This window comes from Mixophyes fleayi, chromosome 8, assembly GCF_038048845.1.
Source record: "Mixophyes fleayi isolate aMixFle1 chromosome 8, aMixFle1.hap1, whole genome shotgun sequence".
Lineage (NCBI taxonomy): Eukaryota > Metazoa > Chordata > Amphibia > Anura > Limnodynastidae > Mixophyes > Mixophyes fleayi.
Window position 1 is genome coordinate 37,854,749 of NC_134409.1, and position 26,317 is coordinate 37,881,065.

General features: G+C 40.1%; 1 protein-coding gene across 1 annotated transcript in view; it reads right to left on the reverse strand.

Moving 5' to 3' along the window:
- The window catches only part of EPHX4 (epoxide hydrolase 4), a 70,120-nt gene that overhangs the window by 13,268 nt on the left and 30,535 nt on the right, over window positions 1-26,317 (reverse strand). The window contains exon 4 of the mRNA XM_075182385.1: window positions 6,750-6,878. Within this exon, the coding sequence (XP_075038486.1) occupies window positions 6,750-6,878 (129 nt within the window). The remainder of the gene's footprint in view (window positions 1-6,749; window positions 6,879-26,317) is intronic.

Genomic DNA, 26,317 nt, shown 5'->3' on the forward strand with positions numbered 1-26,317 from the left:
TGAGAGTGGAGATTGGGACAGTTGTGAGTATGCATAAAAGTGAATAGTGTTATCGGGGATAAGGTCCCTTCTAAAAAAGAGATGGGTTTTCAAAGAGCGTGTAAAGATTTGAAGGTTGATTTGAAATCTGATTTAGCGTGTTAAGGAATTCCATAAGTGGGGATCAGCACGGGAGAAGTCTTGTAGGCAGGAGTGAGAGGTGGTTACCAGAGACGATGCAAGAGAAAACTCATTCACATCAGTCCCTGCCCCATTGGAACTTACAATCTAAATCCCCTAACATACACACACACACAGACCGAGAAAGACTAAGGAGAATTTAATAGTAGCCAGTTAATCTACCAGTATGTTTTTTGGATTGTGGGAGGAAATTGGAGCAGCCGGAGAAAACCCACGCAAATACGGGGAGAACATACAAACTCCACACAGATAAGGCCTTGGTTGGGAATCAAACTCATGACCCCAGTGCTGTGAGGCAGAAGTGCTAACCACTAAGCCACCTTGCTGCCCACAGGTTAGAGGTAGATCTAAGAGGATGGGAGGGAGATTATTTTGATATGAGATTTGAGATGCATGCAGGGGTATCAAGTGTGACACCAAGGCGGTGAGCTTGGGAGACTGATGAAATAGTGGTGTTATTGACAGTGAGTGAGATTTGAGGGGAGGTGATGATTCTGGCAAGAGAGAAGATAATAAGCTCTGTTTTGGATATGTTGAGCTTTAGGTAACGTTGGGATATCCATGTGGAGACAGCTGAAAGACAGTTGGTTGCACGAGATAATACAGAAGTTCTCCAATAAAAAAAAATAACAATATATAGTGCAATAATGTTTTTAAGAAAATATTTCAATCCACCATTGAAATATAAATCAAATGTGTGTAAGACACAAAACCTGCTCCCTTCGTGAATGCACTCACATTCCAACTTTTCCTATTCAGCTTAGAGCAAAAAAAGAAACACCCCGGAAGGTATATAATATGACGACTTCTTCCTCTCTTGTCTTTGAGAAACTTCCCAAGCTGTCCCAGGAAAACATAAATAAATAACACAGGTGGAAGATATTACGCTGCCATGGAGAATTTCAAGGAAATTAAATTAACCGTAAATATAATTTGCTCAGTTCCTTTTCCACACCATGGTAGTCTTAGATGAATGGGACGTATGTAAAAAACACATAAGAGAGTGGGTGGGCTGAAAAACCAAATTGCATAGAAAATACAAAGAAAAAACCTATGAAGAACTGTATGCAGGATCTTCCTTCCAAATTGGGCATCAATAAATGATGACACATCCAGAAGATAATGTCTTGTGTAGGTGTGAAGACATGACTACCCTGCTGCTTTACAGAGATTGTCTGATGAGGCCGGAGTCATATACGCCCATGGAGTTGCCACTGCCCTTATCGAATGCTCCTTCAGTACTTCTGGCACTTTATGTCCATTCCTCTTATAAACCTGGACAATGACTCCCCGGATCCACCTTTTTAGACTATGTCTGGTTGGAGCATGCACTTGATGGGATCCTGTAAAGACAAATAGCTGCTCTATTTTCCCTAAATCTCTGGAGAGATCAATATGAGAATATTGATTTCCAGGCCGATAGCTTCTAGCTTCCCTGAATTGTTGCTGAGAAAAACATAACAAACAAATGCCCTGGCCTCCGATCTTGTACCAAATAGGATTTGCCCCTGTGAAGTTTTGAATCATAGATGTCTTCAAAAGTAGTGTGGGTAAAAAAATATTTTACTGTGGTTCCATTGCACAGCCAGAGACTTCTAAGGGTGATTACAGCTGAGGCCATACTCCTAGAGGAAAGGAGTAACTGTATACATGAAGGAATTCAATACCCATGCACATGATGACAGTCCTCTTAAGGAGATACAGTCCATTAACTTTATCCTGTACGTCATGCAGGGTATCAACCCATACACTGAGTGCTCCAGAGGCTGAGGCCACAGCCACACCAGATTTAAGTACCGTCCCTGTGGAAATGTGACCATTTTTCGGTCCATAGGATCCTTAAATGAACAAGCATCTTCTAAAGGAATAGTGGTCCTAGTATATAAACTTGCTACTGCCACATCAACCTTTGCCATGGAACTCTGTGGACTTGAAACACTTTGCCGTTCTGCTGATGATCCTCTGTTCACAGCTGCTCAGCTACCTCACAACTTTTCCATCGCAGGACAAGCTGTCCACGGACGGGTCGGAGGGACAGTACCTTTAAATCAGGACTGTCCCACCTATATTGGACAGTTGGGTTTTATGTTACATTGACAAACTACTATGTGCAGGAATGAATGGAAACCATTCATGAGCCAGCAATTCTCTTAAAGGATGAAAATGGTTATGGCTATTTTCACTGGTGGCTAAGAGGAAAATCTGCTGTATAGTATATGTATATAGTATATAAATATATATATATATATATATATATATATATATAAATATATATATATATATATATATATATATATATATATATATATATATAGTGTATACACATAGTGATATAGCCACTCAGCACATGCTATGTCTCTCCAACTTGGCCAAATGACTTCCAGCCTTACTTTTAAGGTGTATTGTGGTCAAAAGATGACCTCGCACATGACCTGATAACAGTCATTTTCCAGCTGCATTTACCAGCATGCCTGATATGATCAAATGTACTTCAGTTGGATGAATAACACTAATTAGGCTGTTTTCAGCAAAATACATTGCAATATCTGCCCAACTGCCCAAATGTCTCCACGTGTGGCCATATTAAATAAACAGTAATACACAAATGGTACGTACACTGACGCTTCCGTCTTTGACTCACAGAAAACCTCTACAACAGAGGAATGTGTCTCCTCAATCCTCTCGTCATACGAGGTACATGATAAGGAAAGAGACAAAGAAAAAACATGGCATAATAACGCACAACATCAAATAAAGTCCACCACCACTATAGGGTATATTGTGGTTGCTTTGTTTCTTTTTCTTCTTATGTCCATGTGTTGGAGTGGAGTGAGAGAGAATACATTCTGCTATACTGTTAAGGGAACAGAGAATAACCCTACAGGCTCATATTGATTTCTTTTGACGTAAGCATATACCCTAAGGGGGAGAGAATTGAAGAAATCACGGGTGCTTATTGGAAGTTTTACTGACATCACCTATTTTTGAGGATCAACATATACCCCATAGTGGTGGTGGACTTTATTTGATGTTGTGCGTTATTATGCCATGTTTTTTCTTTGTCTCTTTCCTTATCATGTACCTCGTATGACGAGAGGATTGAGGAGACACATTCCTCTGTTGTACAGGTTTTCTGTGAGTCAAAGACGGAAGCGCCAGTGTACGTACCATTTGTGTATTACTGTGTATTGATTGTGGAGTTTTTGGTGGTAACTCTGGGGTACTATTTACACGGCTGCATACCTGAGTGAAGCGCCCTACGAGATCTATTTTAAGTACACCTATATTAAATAAACAGACATGTATGCTTCATGAACAGTAACTACACAGCCGATAGCACTATCAGCTCAGTTAAAAAACAGAGGGGGTAATTGGCATTCTGCTCTGTTGTCAGCTCTCTCCTTTCTTAACATTTATGAGTAAATTCCATTTACATAGAGCTATACAATAAGGTATTTAATTTTTTCGCAGTTTAGTGCTACTTAAACTTCTGAAAAAAATAGGACGACATCACTGTCTTAACAGTTCCCAGGGTAGATGACAGCTCTTGCTGTCCAAGTTATATTGAATAGCACAAGCGAGAGAGCCTGGGCTTTGTTACATCCCCGCATGCAGAGATTTCAGTGTGTTCATAATAATCTCATAGTAATGCACATTAAATTACAAGAGATGTGGGTCATGCTGTGTTACTGACATCCTGATAAATTATATATTGTAAGCGGGTCTCAGGCAGTAATGCCGGAGGAAAATAAAATGTATTCTAAGCCATGTTCTCAGAGACACTCTAGATGCATTTCTTATTTATCTGTTTATTTCCCTTTACACAAGAGCAGCAACAGCTGGTACATATACTAACAACAAACGATTCTGTTGAGATCACAGCAATACAAAAGACTCATCTGTAAAGAACTATGTTGTCTATATTCTAATAAAATAGTGATATATAGCAGTCTGTGGTTAGTAGGTCTCATCCAAATTTCCCAATATAACAGAGAAAGAGAGAGGATAATGTCATAGAAATAGGATATACAAATTAGAGATATGCGCTGATCCCCGTGTTTTGGTTTTGGATGTGGTTTTGGTTCTTACATGTGTCCATGTTTTGGTTTTGTAACTAATTTTGCAAAAAAATCGTGAAAGGAATTGGTTTTGAATCTGGATTTAATTTAAAAAAAATGTGAAAAATAGGTAAAATAATGTTGTTTTGAGCTTCCTGTATTAGTCTTTATAACTGAAGATTATATATCATTGATTAATATATATTCCATCTTCCTTCCTTAGTAGCCATTGATAAGACAACTGGTTTCTCTCCTCCCCCACTTTATATGGAAAGGTACTAGCATTTGTCTAAAGAGAGCTGTGAGGCCAAACACATTTACATTTGAATAGACTTGTCTTCCAATCAGGTACATCAGCCACCAAAAATTTTAATGCCTGTGGCAAGAAACAAAAATTCCTTCCCTTTAGCCCTCAATTTTAACCGAATGAACCTAAAATATTCATAAATTGTGCACCCCCCTCCAACATTCCACCCTGGGCAGTCGCCCCTATCGCACAGCCCTAGTTACGACCCTGTCAGCCACTCCCACAGAAGTTTTTGTAATTAACTTTTCTGAAGACAAAGACCCTATTTGGAGAGGACTGCTCACACAGGAAATCTTTCTTCCTATTTGGACACAGAAAAGATATATATATATATGGGCCCATCTGGGCTGAGGGTAATATGTGATCATGAGGGATATATACTGGTTAAATATGTTTAATATATTCAGTGTTTAGTCCTATAGTGTTTATTGTCAGTGTTTTATTGGTAAAGCTATAAACTAAAGAAGCTACATTGGGACAACATGGAGGGGTGGTATTTTGGAAAGATCACATTCAGTCAGTAATAATGTTTTTGAATGGAATTGTCTTTGGCTTGCAGAAATGTTTGTGGCTATGATTTTGTAACATTGTAAATACAATGTAGTAAATATTAGTGTACACAGATTGATACAAATATTTGAATTAGATGTCTTTACTTTGTTGTGACTAAGTGAAGTTAGCAAAAAGGTTGTTGTGGAAGAGAATAATTGAGTTGTAAGAAGAGGTTGCTAGATTTTTTTGTAGACAGCTGATGGAGATGCATTTTCCTATACTTTTAATAGCCCTATACTTTTAATAACACAAATCTCTTCCCATACATATTGTAGTTCAAAGTCCCTGGGACTCCTATTTATCATCAAGTAATCACAAGCAACCAGTTGGAAAAACAATTGATAATTTCTCTTTAGTCATTCGTAGTGGTGCAGAGGTATAGATTTTTGCGGTATTTTACGGGTTTGTTATTTTAGCATTATGGACTATGATGACTGACAAAAGAAGATTCTATTTTATATTTAATAAACTGGTAAACAAGGGTCTTGGGGAGTCTATTAGTCAATTAAGATTTTTTTGAAAATCATTTATGTGTGGTCTTTTTTTTTTCTTTTTTTTACTCCTTTGATATACTGTAGGAGTCTTTGTGACCCCTGTCCAATATTCTGCTAACACAGAAATGACAAAGCTGCCACTCCAGGGATTCCAAACATATTAATTACCCTGGCCCACATAGCCCAGTGAATCTGGGATAGCCACAGTGATTTTCAGGTGGTTGGGAATACGGTTTGCCGTGGTCTATCCTCTTCTTCCTCCAACATAGAGGTCCCAGTACTTCGCTGACCATTCTATTTGTATCTGTTTTTATTACACAGTACACTATACTTGGGGACAAGAGGCAAATGTGCTGCCCCATCAAACAGGCCCCATTAAAGCATAAGCCTTTGGCAGAGAAGTATATTTCTAAGGACAGTTCTTATATGCTCTCAGTCTAATGACTTATTTAAACCATAGAGAAGGCTAAATTCAGCAGTATTTTGGGAGAAAAACTGAAAACTTTACTCAATTAAGGTATTCTGCTGTGCTTTCAAGTACTCTTCGTAAAATATGTCCATAGCATTAATAAATACAAAGGGAATTTTTAGACACTGCATTGTTCCCAGGAAGATACTGAAACCAGAAACCCATTAGTAATGAATGCTGGAGAATGTCAGTTGACATTGCTCGTTACAAGTGTACATTTTAAATCATAAACAACACTACTCTATTATGGCGCTTGCAATTAATAACACTGTTCCTTTTCATATGTGGTTACCTACATGCACTAGAGTAGTGACCACTGCATCACATTTATAGGGATGTTTTAAATAAACTGAACATGACTACAAAATATTAAGAGGGGAGGATTATAGACCTAGGTATTATTAAAACTTATTTTTATATGTCCAATTTTTTATGTGGTTACAATGTGGCTTTATAGTACATATGTTTTTTTTTAAAATGTTCTTAATGTTTCCTGTCAATTACTAGTTAGTGAAAGAGTTAAAAAAGATATGGGAATTTAAGCCTTCTTCTAGTGGCTAATATATGGCAGGTATATGTGGCTAATATATGGCAGGTATATATGGCTAATATATGGCAGGTATATATGGCAGGTATACGGCTATTCTAGTCACTACACTCCTTTCATTGTTGTATATTTTCCAACTCACCTGTAAACACCGTTGGATGGGGAAAACTCAAAACAATCAGCTTGGTGACCATCTCTGGGTAACATATGGCAATTAGCCAAGCAATCATTCCACCCCAATCATGGCCAATGAGGACACATTTGGTGTAACCTATACAGAGAGAGATAAGAAGTTAATGCTCAGTAATTAACAATCTTTAATCTGTAGTAATTAAATATCTTTACGCAATTACACAATCTTTATGACCAAACAGATTAACTGGATTAACTGCTCATTGGAGTTTATTTAATAACAAATATACAGTAACCCACAGCATTAATATTACCCACTAAATTATTTCACATTCAGGTTTCAAAATAACTTTTCCTTACGAAGCCCATTGTTCATTGTAAGACAGAAGGCACAACATTAATTTATTGTAAGTGAACACACCCAGCCCAATCATCTGCCAGCCGGACATGTTATTTATTGTGTTTCATTACTAGACCCAGCTGGCAACGCCGAGTGTTATCCACCCCTCCACTTAGCTTCCACTTCTTTAACATTGTGTCTGCTTTCTGTTCCTCCAGATTAATTTGAAAGTACAGCATCTAAGGCACAGTTAAACCCAGGAGCTTAGGCTGTGCCCCTTTATCACTATCTAGAAACCTTACATAAAGTAGAACACAGACTGGCAGGTCCAATTACTCAATAGGTGCTACAACACCAGCAATCAAGGTGAGGAGACAATGAAAACACCACATGTATCTTGCACTTTCAGCCCTTGGAGGGTTGGATTATCATTGTGCCAGCAGTATAATAAGGGTGTGCAGACACAAGTTAAGCACCCTACTTTGAGGTGTGACTTATTTTGAGTTACATGGATCTTGAAATATGTTAGCAATGAGACATAAATTCTGTGCCTACATAAACAGGTTACAAGGGTTGGAGTTAATGATGGTTGTCACATCTCTGATCCAGACACATCTAAATTCTAGGTATAAGGTTACATGTATATTTGCCTTTATGCAAACAGGACATCTTTACTTTCATCTATATATCATACTTGCCTACTCTCCCCGTTTTCCCGGGAGGCTCCCGACTCTTGGAAGAGTAGGCAAACCTCCCAGATTTGCCGAAATTCACGGCATTGAATGGCGGGGACGAGGCTTAATCGCATCATTAAGCCCCGCTATTCAATGTCGTGAATTTCGACATTTTATAGTGGGGGCGGGGCTAAGGTGACGTGACAATATATACATATATATATATATACACATATGTATATATATATATATATATATATATATATATATATATATATACACATATACTATACATATGTATATATATATATATATATATATATATATATAGACGCATATATATATATATATATATATATATATATATATATATATATATATGTATATGTGTGTGTATATATATATATATATATATATATATATAAAAAAACATCCAAGGGAACCTGGATGTCGTATTGCAGGGTATTTATACGAGATGCAGCTCCATATCAATATTACACGTCCTTTCTGTAGTTATGTAATTATACCATATTCAGAGGCACACATGAGTTAAACAGCTGTTAAGAGGCATTATAGGTATTTTTCCATACTGTTTTGAATCTGTGCCTATGAAAATAAATTTGAAAGGGGGTAACTAGCAGCGTAACAAGTCTCTCTATTTCTTGGTTGTAGGCGCTGCTTGCGGTTTCCAGCTGCAGGTTATTGTCTTTCTAGCAAAGAAAGTAGGACAGCAGGCAGCATTCAGAGGCTTGGCACTTTATTACAGGTTTCAAACCCAAGAGGCAGGCAATGGGGTTCAGTGGTATCGTTTAAATAAATCTACATATATAACATGTTACAGATGAGTGAGACCCTCCCCTGAATGTGTATATTTTCAGGGAGTTATATTTCCTTCATGTGACTAACTTTGGAGATGATGGCTTATTTATGCCACATTACTTCCTGGCTCAGCACAGCGTTCTGGAACATAAGATGCATCTATTACAATATATAACCTGAGAACAGTTTCAGGGAATATTCCAGGTCAGTTATGATGTGTACATCAACCATCATAACTTCAATTCTCAGGATTATAGCTCCAGTGACTCCCACTGACGAAATTACAGGTCACAGAGTTCACTAGCTGTTAAAATTCAGTTTATTGATGTGTGTGTTTCCAAGAAACCATTCCTGGTAAAATGTCACTGACTTTCCAAGGTATGGAAACTGAGTGAATAGATTAATAATCTAGACTTATTTTTTACGTAAAACGTCTGAGGATGTAGCATATATAAGAGATGACAGATAGATATCTTTCTCCTGGGTTCCATCCTTCCCAATCAGTTGCCTCTTTTTCTTGTTCTCCACCTATTGCCACCCATTCCTAAATTCCTGGAATCCTGCCTGTGTTTGGTGTGCCTTACATCCCAATGACTGTTTTTTGCCGTTCCTGGTCTGACACTGTCCCATTTATAATGTCTGTCTTCTGTGTTATTCGTCATAGCAATGGTATATGGCCTAATTGTCAGTTTTATAGAAAAAAGGCAATTTCTCAGCCTTGGTCAGGAAAAAAAAATGGTTAAACCCCTTTATTGTTGTTACATTTAAATTTCTATTACTTATGATCTCCTGTATCACAGAAATAATGGTCTTTGATGCATTTTAATAAAGAGTCAATAAAAATAAAAAATATAAACTGCACCCTATCCATTTTCCAGTATCGTTATTATCATCTTAATTTATTTACATAGCGCAATTAATTCTGCAACGCTGTACAGATAATATTTATCATTCACATCAATCCCTGCCCCATTAAAGCTTACAGTCTAAATTCCCTAACACAGACACACACAGACTAGGGTTAATTTTGTCAGCAGCCAGTTAACCTACCAGTATGTTTTTGGAGTGTGGGAGGAAAGCGGAGCACCCGGAGGAAACCCACGTATACACAGGGAGAACCTACAAACCCCACACAGATAAGGCCTGGTTGCCACCAATATTACAGCCACAGTCTGTAATATATACCAAGCCATGGATGCTACAAATGGATGCACAGATATACCCATTTCACAGACCCCTCCCCAGTACACAGAGACATTTCCCCATTACACAGAGATATACCTATTGTACAAAGACACTTTCCAATAAAACAGAGATATACTCATCGTACATAGACACCTCCCCATTACACAGAGATATACCCATTGCACAGAGCCCCTTGACAATAAAACAGAGACAGCTGACACTAAAACAGGAGATATACCCATTACACAGAGACAACTCCCATTACAAAGAGATATGCATATTGCACAGAGACAACTCCCATTACCCAGAGATATACTTATTGCACAGAGTCACCTCCCCATTACACAGAGCTATACCCAATGCAGGGAGACACCGGACAATAAAACAGAGATATACCCATTACACAGATATATATATATATATATCCATTGCACAAAGCCCCTTTCCAATAAAACCGAGATCTACCCATTGCACATAGACACCTCCCCATTACACAGAGATATATCCATTGCATAGAGACACCTGACAATAAAATAAGAGATATACCCATTACACAGAGACACCTCCCCATTACACAGATATATCCATTGCACAGTGACATACCCCCATTGTAAAGAGATATACACATTTCACAGAGACAGAACCCCCTTGAAATAAATGATATACCCATTTAGCTACAAGATGGTCCTTTTGAGTCTGCTACTGTAATGGTAACTGAATACAAAAAGCAGAATAGTCAGGTACAATCCAAACCAATAGCATGTGACAAACAGAGTAGTAGGGGTCAGTGTAGACGGAAGACAAGATTGGTCAACAAACAAGCAAGGCTAAAAATCCAACTGAGACAACAAAACAGATACAGAGCACAGTGCCTAAGCTAGTAAATGCTACTATAGGCAATGGGAGTGTACGACTGACAGGCTTATAAAGCCACCTGAAACCATTCCCAATAAGTCAATCAGCCCAGTCCTCCCAGTGCTGATGAGTGCTAAGCCCCTGAGTGTCAGTGACGTTAAGTGATGTCAAGGCAAGCAGTGTAGACAGAGAAAATAGGCCAAGACGTATTGGAATGCTCAATCTGCCACTTTTTCTATTCCAGCTCCTGTTCAGAATCTTGATGGCTAGCAAAAATCAAGTGGGGAAAGTGCACCCCTCCTCTTCAGTGGGTCATTTATGATTTGCCCAGACTTCCCGAAACTGATGCAGCGGGTCTCCGCTTCTGTTGACTGAAGACACAAAGCTATTGCTCTGCTTCTGGAACACAAGAACTGTAGGAGTAGAGCAGCTGCTTAGTGCTTGCAGTCAATAGAAGTGGAATGCAGGTGCTAAATTCTTTCAGTCAACTGGTCCTTTTAAAGATCAGCCAGAGGCAGTTAATGGTTGATGGCCAATACACTGGAACAGGGACTGTCTTTGACAGTCCATTCCAGTGTGGTATGTAACAATCACAGGGCCTCTCAACATTCATTAATAATACTGTCAAGGCACTATTGTTTCTTGTGTACAGGACACTTCATTACATGTTTTGTGTGCAAATGCGTTAATGTGACTTTCACATTACTAACACTGACAAACCACATCTATACGGGGTGGGGTGCAATTGTAAGTCTGGTGCAGAAATAGTGTTGTGTTTTGAGATGCACAGCTACATGTCAGTACACGCGTACATTTGGTACACAAAATACATCCAACTCTAAATGAGGCCCCTTATATGCACATGTTTAGGAAAGTGACGTACAAGCAGACACAAAGGAGCATAAGGAAATCTGAAAATGTTAAAGTAGACATTACTTGCTGTAAAGCTAAATAACCAGTTATACATAAAGCTTCCTAAGCTGTTATTGTCACACTTTACGAATTGCACAATTATTGACCTTCTGTCTGCATTCCTGTGAACCTACAGTGAGTGTCATAAGGGTTGATGTAATTTGCATAATTAGTACATGATTAGCTTGGCATGCCATCACACAAGATGGAAGCATCAGGTAGTCAGTAAACAATGTATTCTGCCAGAGATGATTCAATTTAGCCAATAAAAGCAGAGAAGGGACATGCTTTAATAACTGAAGTGGTATATAACCTTTGGAGGATATATGCTACCTGCTATCAAATCACCATTTTTATAGTGAGGTGAAAGGTGCATATTTAATACTAATCAATAAGAAATCTACTTACTGTCTTATTGTCATATGTAGACAATAGGTCATCTAGCTATTATTATGATGCTGATGCCTGCCAGCAACGCGATCCACCTCCTGACCTGCCACCTCTTGGATAAATTACAAATTTCTTCTCTTAATGTTCGGGGTCTTAACGTTCCTGAAAAACGTTCACGAATGTTAACTACCTTTCACACACTGAAAGTTGACATTGCATTCATTCAAGAAACACATTTTAAAAGACAATCTGCCCCATCACTTCATAACCGCCATTACCCTATGGGATTTTTTAATGATAACCCTGTTGGTAAATCGAAATGAGTAGCAATCCTATTCTCCCAAAGGCTTTAATTCACAGACAATACCGTGATCAAAATTGGTGAGACTAGGGGCCTTTTGGTGAAGGGAAAACTATTTGGTCAACTCTTTATCTTTGTTAACTTATATGCTCCGAACCAGGGTCAGTCGGCTATCCTAGTACGTACTTTGGACTTAATTGATGAATACAAAAAGGATGTCCTTCTAGTAGGCGGAGATTTTAATTGGGCTATGGATCCTCTAGTAGACACGGTGGGACAGGGTCCCAGGCTACCCTTGTGAGAGGCTAGGAAAACCAGACACAAGTTCCATGAGCATCAGATGATAGATGTTTCGCGTCTCCTACATCCTACTGGCAGAGACTACACATACTACTCTGTTCCACACTGTTGCTACTCCAGAGTTGACCATTTTTTCATTGAACATAGACATTTGGATCTTCTCCTGGACTTTCGAAAAGGTCAAATAGTGGATTCAGACCATGCCCCCAGATATCTTGGCTTGACTTTGGCCGGCCCCTCCCCTAGACAATGGACCTGGCGATTTAATGAACAATTTTTGCAGGACCAATATCTCAGCTTGCACAATCCCTCGATGACTATATCACTCTAAATGACAATGGTGAGACTTCCAAGATCACAATTTGGGAGGCTCACAAATGTGTTATTAGAGGAAAGTGTATAGAACTTGGATCTTTCCTCAAACAACAAAAGGAGGCTTACGGGGAGTCCCTACTTTCCCGAATTGCTACTTTAGAGACCAAGCACAAAAGTTCTCTATCTTCCGACACTCTGCAGCCGTCAAAAATTACCTGAAAGAGATACATTTTCCTAGGTTTACTAGAGAAATGGAGATGTTGGAACAGCCTTTCTCTGGTGAGGAACTGGATGAAGTTATTAAATCATCTCTGTCGGGGAAGAGTCCGGGTCTGGACGGGTTCTCGATCGCGTAGTAAAAAACCTTTAAATGTAGAGTGTCTCCCATTCTTTTGTCTGACTTCAACGCTGTATCAGACTTAACCTACTTCTCTGTCAAGCGTTGAAGGCACACATCACTGTCATCCATTAAGAAGGAAAGGATCCATCTCAATGCTCAAGTTATCACTCTATCTCCCTCCTCAACATTGATATATAGATAATTGCTAAACTCATTGCCAACCACCTGAATTTGCTTCTCCCAAAGTTAATTAATTACAATCATTTAGCTTATGAGTCACCCTACCTTTGCAGTCTGGCTGGGCCAAGATGCAAAATGTATACTTAACCTCATGTGTCAATCTCCCATTGTCCCATAGATTGTAAGCTTGCGAGCAGGGCCTTCTCACCTCTTGTCTGTTTTACCCAGTTTGTTTATTAGTTTATTACGTTTGTCCCCAATTGTAAAGCGCTACGGAATATGTTGGCGCTATATAAATAAATGATGATGATGATGAAGTGGGTTTTGTTCCTAATAGAGAGGCTCCTGATAACACAACCAAAATGATTGATATAATTCATCTCATTTCTCAGTCCAAGGCCCAGGCACTTCTCCTCTCCACAGACGCTGAGAAGGCTTTTGATACAATTAATTGGAGATTCATGTGAGGGGTACTGGAGCATTTGGGTATTGCCCTCTTTGCTTGCACAGGATTCTCTCCCTAAATGAATCACCCAGTGCAAAAATCAGGATCAATGGGATGCTTCCGGACCCGTCTCGATCTCCAACGGCATACGTCAAGGCTGCCCTCTTCTCCGTTAATCTTTATTCTCTATATAGAGACACTGGCCAGGGCGATTCGCCAGAATGTAGATATAAGCGGTGTGCAGGTGGGGGATAGGGAGATTAAACTAGCGCTGTTTGCAGACGGCTTGCTATCTGTTGTCACACATCCAATCATCTCCCTCCCGAACCCGATGACCGAATTCACAAAGTTTGCCAATCTGTCAAATTTCAAAATTAGTTACTCGAAATCAGTCGCACTTAACATCTCACTGCCAGACCATATAGCGGGTTCCCTGAAGGCTTCCTTTCCCTTCAATGCCTTTGTCCGATATCTGGGTATTGCTGTCAGACGACACCTCTAAATTATTTGGTTTGAATTACACTCCTCTCTTAAATAAAACACACAAGGATTTGCAATCATGGTCCACACTAAAACTCTCCTAGTTTGTGAGGATGAATCAAAATGACTATCCTTCCTAAGATATTATATGTTTTACATACGGTTCCAATTAGAGTGCCCCTGTGCTTTTTTGCGAATCTGCAATTTTTAATTAGAGACTTTGTCTGGGGGGTTAGACGGCCGAGAATTAAGCATGATTTACTCTATAGACGAAGACACCAAGGAGGCTTACAGCTTCCACACTTATGGTGTTACTACCAAGCTTCTATGCTCACTAGAGTTCTGGAGTGGACAAGACAAGTGAAAAGTAAACAGTGGATTGTCATAGAAGGTCAGGGAATGCCAACCCCACTACACCTGATGCCGTAGCTCCCGACTATACCCAAACTCACACACCCCACTATTGGGCCCACACTTGACTGTTGGAAGCAGATTAGAGCGAGCCAAAGTATCTCCACGATTATATCCCCCTTGTCTTCTTTTTTGGCAACAGGGACTTCTCACCTGGACTTCAGTTCAGTCAGTTTGCTGCTTGGACTCAGAGAGGTATCCAACGATTAAATTACCTGCTTAAGCATGGTATCATCTGAGAGTTCGGGGAACTCCAATCAGAAGTCTCGCATCCCACAGACGAACATTGGAGATATTTACAACTCCGTTCTTTTCTCCAGACGAAGGGTACTTTAGCTAAGATCAACAGGCCGCTTATGCCTTTTGAGACTCTGTGTAGTCTCCAAAGTACACCCAAACATACTATTTCATCAATCTACAAATTACTCATTCAGGATAAATTCACACAAAAACCTTGTTTCACAGATTCATGGGAGAGAGATCTAAAAGAGCTTAGTGGGCCAATCCAGTGGCAGAAAGTGTTCATGGCTACTCATGCCTGTTCACAAAACACCACTATTGTTGAATACAAAATTTTAACACAATGGTACAGGTGTCCTGAATTATTAAATACATTTTCCCTGTCCGTATCCCCTCTTTGTTGGAGATGTAACTCTTATGTAGGTTCTCAACTCCACATCTGGTGGTCCTGTCCTAAGATCTCTCCTTACTGGAACAAAATAATTCACCTCTCTTAACTCTAAATCCTGGTATCTGGCTCCTGTCGTTGTCCAACATTCCCATTTCCTCTTATAAACAATCACTCCTTAAACACCTAAACAATGCAGCGAAGTCCTGGTCCGTTGGAAGTTTCCCTCATCTCCTACTATGTCTGAGTGGTTCAAACGCATTCATTTTTATATGTCCATGGAGGATCTGACCCTATCGGCCAGTTATCAGAACTCTGAGTTTACAGCCACTTGGTTCAGTTGGCTGGAATTTAAAGAAATGACTGACTACCGCATAAGAGCTTTATCCTCTCTCACACCACAGTAACAACTTTTACACCGAGATGGCAATAAGCTGATTTAACCTGGAGTGATTTCCAATTGCAAGCTGTAGTTTTTTGGGGGGGTTTTGGCACCTTGATTTACACCCACTTATCCCTCATATTGCCCCCCTCCCTCTTTCCCTCATTCCCACCTCCCCCTTGTCTGTCCGTCACCCCCCCCCCCCCATTGTTGACATATGTTTCTTTTGTACAAGAAAAAAAAAATGTATGTTGCTGAATTGCTTTGTTGGTTCTCTGGAACTGTTAGTGGTGACTACTGTTAATTATTATACAACTCACAAATAAAGAATGCGTAAAGTTCAATTATTGTTGCTCCATTTTTGATTAAATAAATGATAGCAAAGGTGACTAACAGTTCTTTAATATGTCATATTAGAAGAAGTTATTTATAGCTAGAACAAAGGATTATCAAACAAGATCAGAACAAAGGTGACTGTGAAAGCACATTCTTACAAAAAGGACCCCACTGTCAGAGAGTCATATAAAAATGTAACATGAAAGCAAGTCTTATTAGTGCCAAACAGTAATATACAGTATTTCTATTGCAGAATCTACATCCTAGTAGATGAATTCTAGGGGTATAGGCCATTGTGTGATATAGACAGCCTGAAATTCACAAGGACTATACTGCAATCCCAGGGCTTGGCACAGGGCTTCCCACTATAGACCAGAGTGGGCGATTAGGGGAGGCTGATCAGTGTGGAAAAGTGTGGAAGCTGTGGTTGACGGTATTCTTGGGCATTTACACTCTCATTCATCTTCAATAGGGTCTCAGGTAGATAAGGGTACCCCATTCTTCAAACTGCCAATGGAACAATTATAGATCATATCTCTCCTTGGTATAGTACACATCTACAATGTCATCCATTTTGGATCCAAGAGCATTAGTCCCAGTGCTGATGCCTGAGGTTTATTGCATGAGCTGTGCAATTCAGCTCTTTTTGTATTTCCTTCATTGATAACAGGTAATCTGGAAGTTCAAGTAAATAGCTTTTAAAGCTTGTGAGATCTTTTCCAGTGAAGAGTCTGTGGCCTACTCCCCTGGCGTCATATTGGATTCCATGTGGGAGCCAGAAGTGAGTTAATCTTTTATTTTAAAAAATAGTCTTTAAATGTTGCATCTTTTTGGTGGGTATTTTTTCACTTTCCGGGTTTCCATAACCAAGCCTGCACAGTTAGGGAAAGTTTCTGGGTTGTACAGAGATTGTGTGTTGTCAATCTAGCTTAATTTATCAAGAGATACATCTGGGCTTTCTAAAAGACAATCTTACACATATATGAAGATGGGGAGGGGGAAACATGGCATTCGGCTACTAATATCAACTTGTTTAAATAACATTTGCCCCAGTGAATAGGTCCTCATTAAGCTGAAAATCACTGTCTTATTCCTGGGATTTACTAGTCCCAGGTCTTGAGTCTCAAGACAAGTGTCCATAGTCTAAGGGACCTATTTATCATTGTCAGATAAGAACTGTCTGCAGTGAAAATGGGTGTTTTTGCAGTAAGGAGTAAGGGCTTCTCATAATAAATCAAGGGGTGCTTGTGGTATTCTCCTCTGGAGAACAGTTTTGTCGAGTTTCACAGAGTTCCTATTTAAGAAGGATCCTGGCAACTGAAAAAGTGACCCCAGCACTTAGACCCAGAGGAAACACAGCAGAAATGGTAGTAACTCAAGGCTGATATTGTTACGAGCCGCGGCAGTGTCCATAGCCACCGCAGCTCACTCCCCTCACTGTCTGTCATCCTGGCCGTCTCCTTGACGACCGGGACGTCACTTCCGGTTCTCAGGCCAACCATTGCTAGGGCAATGTCCGGACACCGAGACTCTAAGCCCCGTGTCCCGGCAATACAGGGCAGTCGAGCGCGTGCGCAGAACTCAATACAGCCTGCAGGGTAATTAATTGTTCATTTAATTTATTAGGCAGTGCCTGGGGGTTGTTTCAAGTCAAGGCCCTGATTGGCTACCTATTGTATTTAAGGCAGGGAGGGCTTAGCCTCCCTGCCGGTTATAGCGTTCCAGTCCTGTGCTGACCTGCTGTTGGATTTCTATTTGCCTGATCTGCTGTTGTGACCCTTGCCTGTACCTTGGACATTACCTGTTTGCCTGTGTTCCTGACCTTTTGGCTTGTATTCTGAACTTCGCTGTTTTGCTACGGACCTCTGACCTAGGCCTGCCTCTGACCACCCGCTCCAGTCTGGGCTAGCGCCCCCGGTTCCATCTGCGCTGCGGCCATCCTGGATGAGCTTTTACTACTGAAGGCCTAAGACCTGGGAGCATCTGGGTACCTGTGAGCACATAAAGCTCTACGGGAAAGGTGGCTGCTAAAGGTGAAGATCTCTACACTACTGCTCTAAAAGCTCATCCTGGTGGTCGTGGGCCCTAACAGATATGAGCTGCTTGGAACCCACAGAGTGAGAACCAAGGACTCTGGAAGGAGAGGAGGATCCCCCTGGCAATCTAGGGAGGGGGTCCATGGCATGCTGCCACGAGGGCCAAAGTACACAATGACAGAGAGAATATGGGGAGATTCCATTCAGCATGATGTGTCTCTGGAACTTCCACAGAGACGCATTGCACCGATGTTAAGGCAGGAATCTCCGCACCCCATAGAGGTGTGCTGAAAAAGGAGCAGAGATTCCTACCATAATGGCTGCAATGTTCACAACCGGACATCGCCGTGATGTCTGCTCTCCACATCGCCAGCAATTGAATCTCAATTGAAATGTGACAGGATTACAGCAATCTATATCACTCATTTTGTAAAATCAGAACTGTATAGCAGAACGGAGACATGAATGAGCGCTATTATGGGTAGGGGGCTTTCACTTCTGTGCCTGTCACCATCTTTGTCTCCTCTACTCACTTAACCTCAAGCACCCGCCCAAGGACCCCTTTTTGTCTTCAGCCTTTACCATGGGAAAATGCTAAGATTAAAACCTAACAACATTTTTCTTTCATATTTTCCTTTTACTTTGGAGAACAACTATTCTCTGATTATTTTAAAATTAATTTCAGTTTCGTTCCTGTCACAATTGTGTGCCCCAAAAAATGTTGTGCATCCCCCCCCCCAAAAAAAACCCAACAACTTTGTGCCCTAGGCTACACCATATTGGGTAATCACGCTCTGCTTGCAAGCATGGTGATCACTCCTAACATTGCCCACTCTTTACAGAAGGGTACATAATTAAAAAGATGAGTAGAAGAAATGTTCTGACTTGTCTCCAGAATCGGTTTGTGAGAGGACAGTCCCACATGCAATGCCTAAATAAAACCATATTTGATACAAATTTCAGACAAATATTTGTTTCTGATAAGACAATTAGGAATCTCCATTGAGGAGACAGATATCCTCTGTGAAAGAGATTATAAAATATCCCTCTATAGATGCTGGATGTTAGAACAGAATTGTAATGGAACAGTTTTAAGAATATTGTCTAGCGTTACATGTGGGAATGTGTACAACCAAGAAGAGAGTCCTGATTTCACTCATGTAGTGAATAGGTCTATGTAGCAATTTATAGTGAGCGGACTATAGCCCGCAAGAGGCTTAGACAACATTGCATCTAGTGTGTTGGACCAATTCGTAGGTGATATTAATTTAATTACTGCGCTAGGTTGGTGCTGGGCTTGATGATCTTTTTGAGTCATAATGTAATATTTTTGATTCATCAATGCTCTTATGCTGTTAATACCCTTACTTAGCCATGTGGTAAATGGGTAAAGTGCATGGCTCTTTTGAAATTCAGGATTGGCTAAAAGTGGCAAAATCAAAGAGTGGTGACTATGTAAAGCTAGTTTGTGTCTAGTGTAATGCTTGACCTTCCTAGCAGATAGTAATAAAGAATTATGTAGTATATGATTTGGAGTTCCTGCTTGTGGGTATGTAAAAAGGAAATCAGATGTTTACTGGTTAGGAAGGATTGTTCAATCAGAGTGTTTAATCAGTTGAGTGTAGCCAATCTCTAATAAATCTGAATATCTCTGAGTGGCTGTAAAATTTTAAATTAGGGTAATTCATTTCACCTTGTGTTGTGGTTTGCTGCAATTTCATTAGGCTTATCCTAGGGCATTTATATTGCCATATAAAATTTATGAGTTTTCAATTAGCAGAGGTAAGAAGTATGGGAAGCATATGAAGTGGAAAAAGCAATTTAGTAAATTATATCATTTTGATTAGACTAGATTAGCACAACCTATATATAAAAGCATACATTGCTTCCAACTATATATTTGCTCTAATATTTCCTTGATTGTTAATCTCATATTGTGATCATATTGTGGATATTTTTTGATTAGTTTATACCCAAGGATTTAAGAGACTTAGTAGCCCAGGGTATTTTGCTACAGGGCAGTTGATAATAGCATTTCCGAGTACACACTGAAGGGTGGGCAGCTTAGGCAGTGTAAAGCGAGTTGGTACATGGGTCTCCAAATTCCCTTTTTTTCCTCCCAGTATGTAAAGGGACTGTCTGATGTGTCTATTTCTATGCTGTTGTGAAAATACTTCTCCACCATCCTTTGGATGCTGATAGTAGGATCAGATGGAGTTACAACAGAGGTGTCATGTTTTTGGTCAAATCTTTTAGACCAGATCAGTGCTGAGTCATCTACATTATCCCTAGATGTCTTGGGAAAGCAAAGTTTTTTCCTAGCAGTAGTTGAGTGAGAAGCTGAAGGAGGAGACGCCGTCCTGTCACGTAACACTTGAGCTGTCATCTTGCTCACCAGGAGCTCCTTGGATCTCTTCAGATCTGGGTCAGTTGGAAACAAAGAGAAGACATAGGTCTTAAACTGAGGATCAAGCACAGTTGTCAAAATGTAGTGATCCGATTTCAAGATTTTGAAAACTCTTGGATCCTGGCAAAGCAAATAAAGTACTTGATCTACAAGTCCGACATACTTAGCGGAATTGCTTTGTTTAATCTCCTCCTTCAGTTTCTCAAGCTGCTTTTCCAAAAGTCTAATTAAGGGTATAACTTGACTCAAGCTCGTAGTGTCTGAACTCACTTCACAGGTGACTACTTCAAATGGTTTCAGCACCTTGCACAACACCTTGACTAAAATACATCCCCCTTCCTTTCCCAATGTCATGGCCTGTGGAGTAAGCGTGGATGGCTTTTCTCTGTTCCTCTATACGCAGAAGCATATACAGGGTGGAATTCCACCTTGTCACCACCTCTTGCTTCAGTTGGTGGCAAGGCAAATTAAATTCCTCTTGCAGCCTCTGCAATCTCCTACACGCTGTTGCCGAATGCCGGAAATGTCCAGATATTTTACACGCCACAGACAGCATCTCCTGCACGTCCCTGTCATTTTATAAAAAGCTCTGCACCACCAAGTTTATTGTGTGAGCAAAACAGGGAATGTGATGGAATTCACCCAGCTTTAATGCTCTCACAATATTGGTGGCGTTATCAGAAATGACATATCCTGAGGAGAGTCTAAGCGGGGTAAGCCATGTTGCAATGACATCACTTAGTTTTTGTAACAGATTGTCAGCTGTATGCCTCTTAGTGAAGCCGGTGATACAGAGAGTAGCCTGCCTCTGACAAATGTGACGTACTTGGGTACATGATGCTGCTGAAGGCGAATCACCAACCAAGTGGGGTGTCACAGTTATACAATCTTTAGTTTGCCCAGTTCTGCTTGTCCACATATCTGTGGTTAAGTGTACAGTGTGTAGAATGGCATTTTGCAGCCCAATAATAACATTTTTAAGAACCTTCTGGTAGAGGTGAGGAATAGCTTTTTTTTTTTACTGAAATGGTGTCGTGATGGAATTTGGTAATGGGGACACAAGACCTCAAGTAACTGTCTAAAACCAGCTGCATTAATAGTGGATATTGGACGCAGATCTAATAGGAGCATAGTCGCCATGGCGTCTGTGATCCGCTTTGCGACTGGGTGACAGCTTCATACTTGCTTCCTCTTGCAAAGAATTGTTTAACAGTCAGTTGTTGTAACCTACTAGTAGTCTTCTTCATGGTCTGCTTCTGGGATGAAGATTCACCCCCAGCAGCAGCAACAGAAGCGGCAGTGGGACTAACGCTCAAGAATTCTTCAGAGGAATCAAGGATAGAGCCGCAGTCATCTAGCCTTAGCAACTTGGATGCAGGACTAACTCCGATCGCTACTGAGGATATTGATGATGACTGTGTTGTGGGTGTAGTTTGCAGATGTCGGGATGTAGGCGAGAGAAGGGTCCTAGCTGATGATGGACTGCTTGTTGTTATTTTTTTTATCATAACTTTCTGATTTTCCCAACACCTTGCCATGAACTCGCGTCAAATGGCGTAACATGGATGAGGTTCCTAGATGGTTAAGGTGCCTCCATCGACTGACTGTGGCTTTACATATACTACAAATGGCTAGACAACTGTTGGCAGTATTTGGGTAGAAACAATTGGTGAAGGACTTACACAAACAACATGATCCTCATCAACATCCTCATTAGCGCCCTCGTTGGCTACACAAATATCCCCCTCATTCTGTTCCAATTCCAAAGTGCCATCCTCAATTTGTGTATCACCGGCTACACTCGGACTGTTCAGGCACACATCAGCAGCAATGCTGAAAGGGGCCTTCTTTATGGGTACAATATCAGAATGGTCACGATTACACATAGCACTCGTGGATGGACTCTCCTCAGGGATTGGTGTCATTTCTGAATCTGACCATACATTTTCCTCTAATGCCTTACTATTTTTTTTTGTATTTGGGCATCACTTTTGGAGTCCGAATTACTTGGTCTTGCTTGGTCACGAGTGACCTTACAAGAAGATGCCTCAGTAACAGTTTTAGATCTCGCACTGATAGAGAAAGGCAAAGGCCTCATTCTTTCTTTGCTACTGCGTGTGTAGAATGACATGTTGGCACTTTTTATTTTCTGGCAGATAACTTTGCCTGGATTACAGCTGTTTTTTTCTTGACCACGGTAAAAGGTGTTTTTTTTAGATGTTTGTTTCCCTGACTTAAAAAGACTATGTACTTTCACATAGGCTTTACCAGATGACATACAGGGATTACTATCATCAGGACTGGTGGCAGCAGCTGCTTGCTGCTCCTGCTAGTCTGTGTACTGCTCAGAATCCATTTGGATAACACCGTACACTTTTTGGTGAAAATTCAAGTATTTGTATTTCAGCAATGACAATTAGCAATGGAGCAATGGAGCTCTTGTCTTTGGGTGTATTTAACACCGTACACTTTTTGGTGCACATTCAGAAGAAAAGCCTTGAAAGTTTTCTTCTGACCAATGTACAGATAAAGGTGGACTACTCCAAGAACGGGCTTTATAGATGGAGTAATAAAACAATCAGTTTATGAGGTAATCTGTGTAAATCTCAGAAAAAGTAACAACATATATTAACAATCTGAGACCAGGACAATCATACTAAAGTCACTTCAACTTTTGACATTATCATTAAGTTTCAATCTTATTATGAAAAGCTTTACGCAGATAACCCAAACCTACATCAAAAAAGTATAAATGAGGCAAAATTACCTAAATTAATGTCTTCACAGAGGGATATGCTCAACTAAAACATAACTGACCTTGACGTATCTACAAAAATGACACCTTCCCACAATGCTACATGAAAAAACAGTCAGTATTTAACTTATGTGCAAAACAGAATACTAATTTTCACCCCTTGCATTGTAGCATGGTTTTGTCCAGGGGACTTAAATAAGAAACTTCTTAATTTAAGTTCCTTAATGAATCAGGCCCTGAGTCATTAATTGAATAATATACATTTTTATTGAGATGTATGTTCTCACCTATCTTCTTTGTGAGATAATTATAACCTATTTTTTAACATTTTAAATCATTTTAAATAAAAAGTAGAACTGGAAACCCAAGTCCAGGCTTCCAATTCCACTGTGCATGTGTGTGATGCCTGCGTGGAGATAATCAGACTGACTGGCGCAGCGATAAGAGCCAGATAACCACTGCCAACCAGCATCACCAGTGAGCTGGGCATCTCTCAGCTGCTCCAGCGAAACTTCTGATGGTAAACTGCAGCAATCACATACTTCTCCTATTGCTCATAAATAAACCCATTGTTCTTGTCTGGTCCCTGCAATCTTATCCGTGCGTAAATCAAAGCTGATAAGATTGGACTGAATTTGTCACAGCAAAAAAAAAAAACATTTTCTTGATTTTCTAAGCTCACCTCCTTTATGTACCCACTCGCTAGTTAGGCTGGGTACACACTACAGAAAATATCTCCCGATGCGATATTAACGATTTTACCAACGACTGAAAGTCCCGATCAGTACGTCGATTCATGTGTACACACTATACATGTTTTACACGATTTACCTTCAGATCTGTGCTCTTCATCTGTCATAACCATCTGCTGAAAAGATCGTGACTCTGTAAACTCTATGGAGATCCTGATCGTGAGTGCATACACAATGCAGGATTGGAAGGACATCGCTCCATCGTTGAACAAAATTCAAATGATACAATGTGCTTTGGAACAATAATCGTTCATTGTTGGAACGTTCACACTAATGCGATATCAGGCTGGTCATTTATTGTGTGATTAGTCTGAATAGGGTGAAAAACCATAGTGTGTACCCAGCCTTACGCTGACTAATCAATGGACCACTTCACCGACAACTCTCTCCTTTCCTGGTTCACACCACACTCTCTCTTTCAACCTCCTCCCAGATAGCAAGTTACAGGAAGCTGAGGAGACAGAGATAATAAGTAGAGCAAGGACAGGAAAATGATATGTTAGATACCGGGGTCCTATCTTGTGTTAGATTTATTTCTCTGTCTGACCACAGTGATTGAAGGAAATGTTCTTTTCAAGGGGTTTAACTTTTCCTTGTCAGGAAGAAATCACCAAGTGTGGCAATTGTAAAAAAAAATAATAATGTGTTTTTAGGTTTGCTATTAGCAATAAGTAAAAAACACAGCACAGCGTAATTGTGTTGCCTTTATTTTAATAAGTATTTCAAAAATAGGTTGGTTATTTATATGTGACATGTTAAAATTATATTAATATATTATTAACAGTTAATACAAAATAATCATCATCATCATCATTTATTTATTAGCGCCACTAATTCCGCAGCGCTGTACAGAGAACTCATTCACATCAGTCCCTGCCCCATTGGAGCTTACAGTCTAAATTCCCTAATATAGACACACACTCACACACAGACATACAGAGAGGGAGAGACTAGGGTCAATTTTGATAGCAGCCAATTAACCTAACAGTATGTTTTTGGAGTGTGGGAGGAAACCTGAGCACCCGGAGGATACCCACGCAAACACAGGGAGAACACACAAACTCCACACAGATAAGGCAATGGTCGGAAATCGAACTCCTGACCCCAGTACTGTGAGGCAGAAGTGCTAACCACGAAGGCCACTGTGGAATCACCTCATCAAATGAGAGACAACAAACATATTCAACATGTCAAACAAACATATTAAAAGACAGGGCTTTCTCACATGTGCAGTTCTTGTGTAAATTAATCAAATAACATCCCATCATAGTCCCAGCCATGTATAACATGCTGAACTGCCCTGGTTGCCTTTAATTATAGGTATCATGGCTGCAAAGGGAGATCTGAGTGACTGAAAGAGGGGTGAATTTTGGGGTCTGTTTGGCGGAAGTTCCAATGACCAAAACAGCTTAACAAGTTTCACAAGCAACAGTCTCCAGGGTCATTCCAGCATGGAACCCCAAGGGAGAAAGGTCAGCAACAAAGGACAAAAGTGTATGCACCATGACCCATCATCATCATCATTTATTTATATAGCACTACAAATTCTACAGCACTGTACAGTCCCTGCCCAATTGGAGCTTAAGGTCTAAAGTCCCTAACACACACACACACACACACACACACACACACACACACACACACACACAGACACCCACAGATACACAGACTAGAGTCAATTCTGATAAGAGTCAATTAACCTACTATTATGTTTTTGGAGTGTGGGAAGAAACCAGAGCATGCAAACATGGCGAGAACATACAAGCTCAACACAGATAAGCCATGGTCAGAAAACACACACATGACCCTACCGCTGGGAGGCAGAAGTGCTAACCACTAAGCCACCTTGCTGCCCATACCTATGCATTCATTTGAAGAGAAAGGCAATGCAACGTGTTTTACAATACAGTGACCTGTGCTGACGTAATTGATGGTTGGAGCATTCAAAAACAAAAATATAAGCAGACTATTATTTACAAGGCCAAAGTTGTCTTGATTGATTGATTGACTGATGTGCGCACACTTTGACAATGTTACACAATGGCATTTAGTCAAGCATATACCCTGCTTTATTTTGTAACAATGGGGAGCTTTGCTTCTTGTAGAACACAGTGCATGTAAGCACTGGCACTTCTCCAAATGTTTGCTAAACCAAAGGCATGAAGCGTTCAGTTATGTGTCAGTGTGTACTGACATTACATTTATATCAGTTACATCTATTTTTCATGTATTCAAGCTGTTCCCCAAGCTAAACTCTACTGTGTATGTACTCTAAGAAAAAGCACATCTACATTTACATTTTATAATGAAGTCTCTATTTGGCATTACACATGTC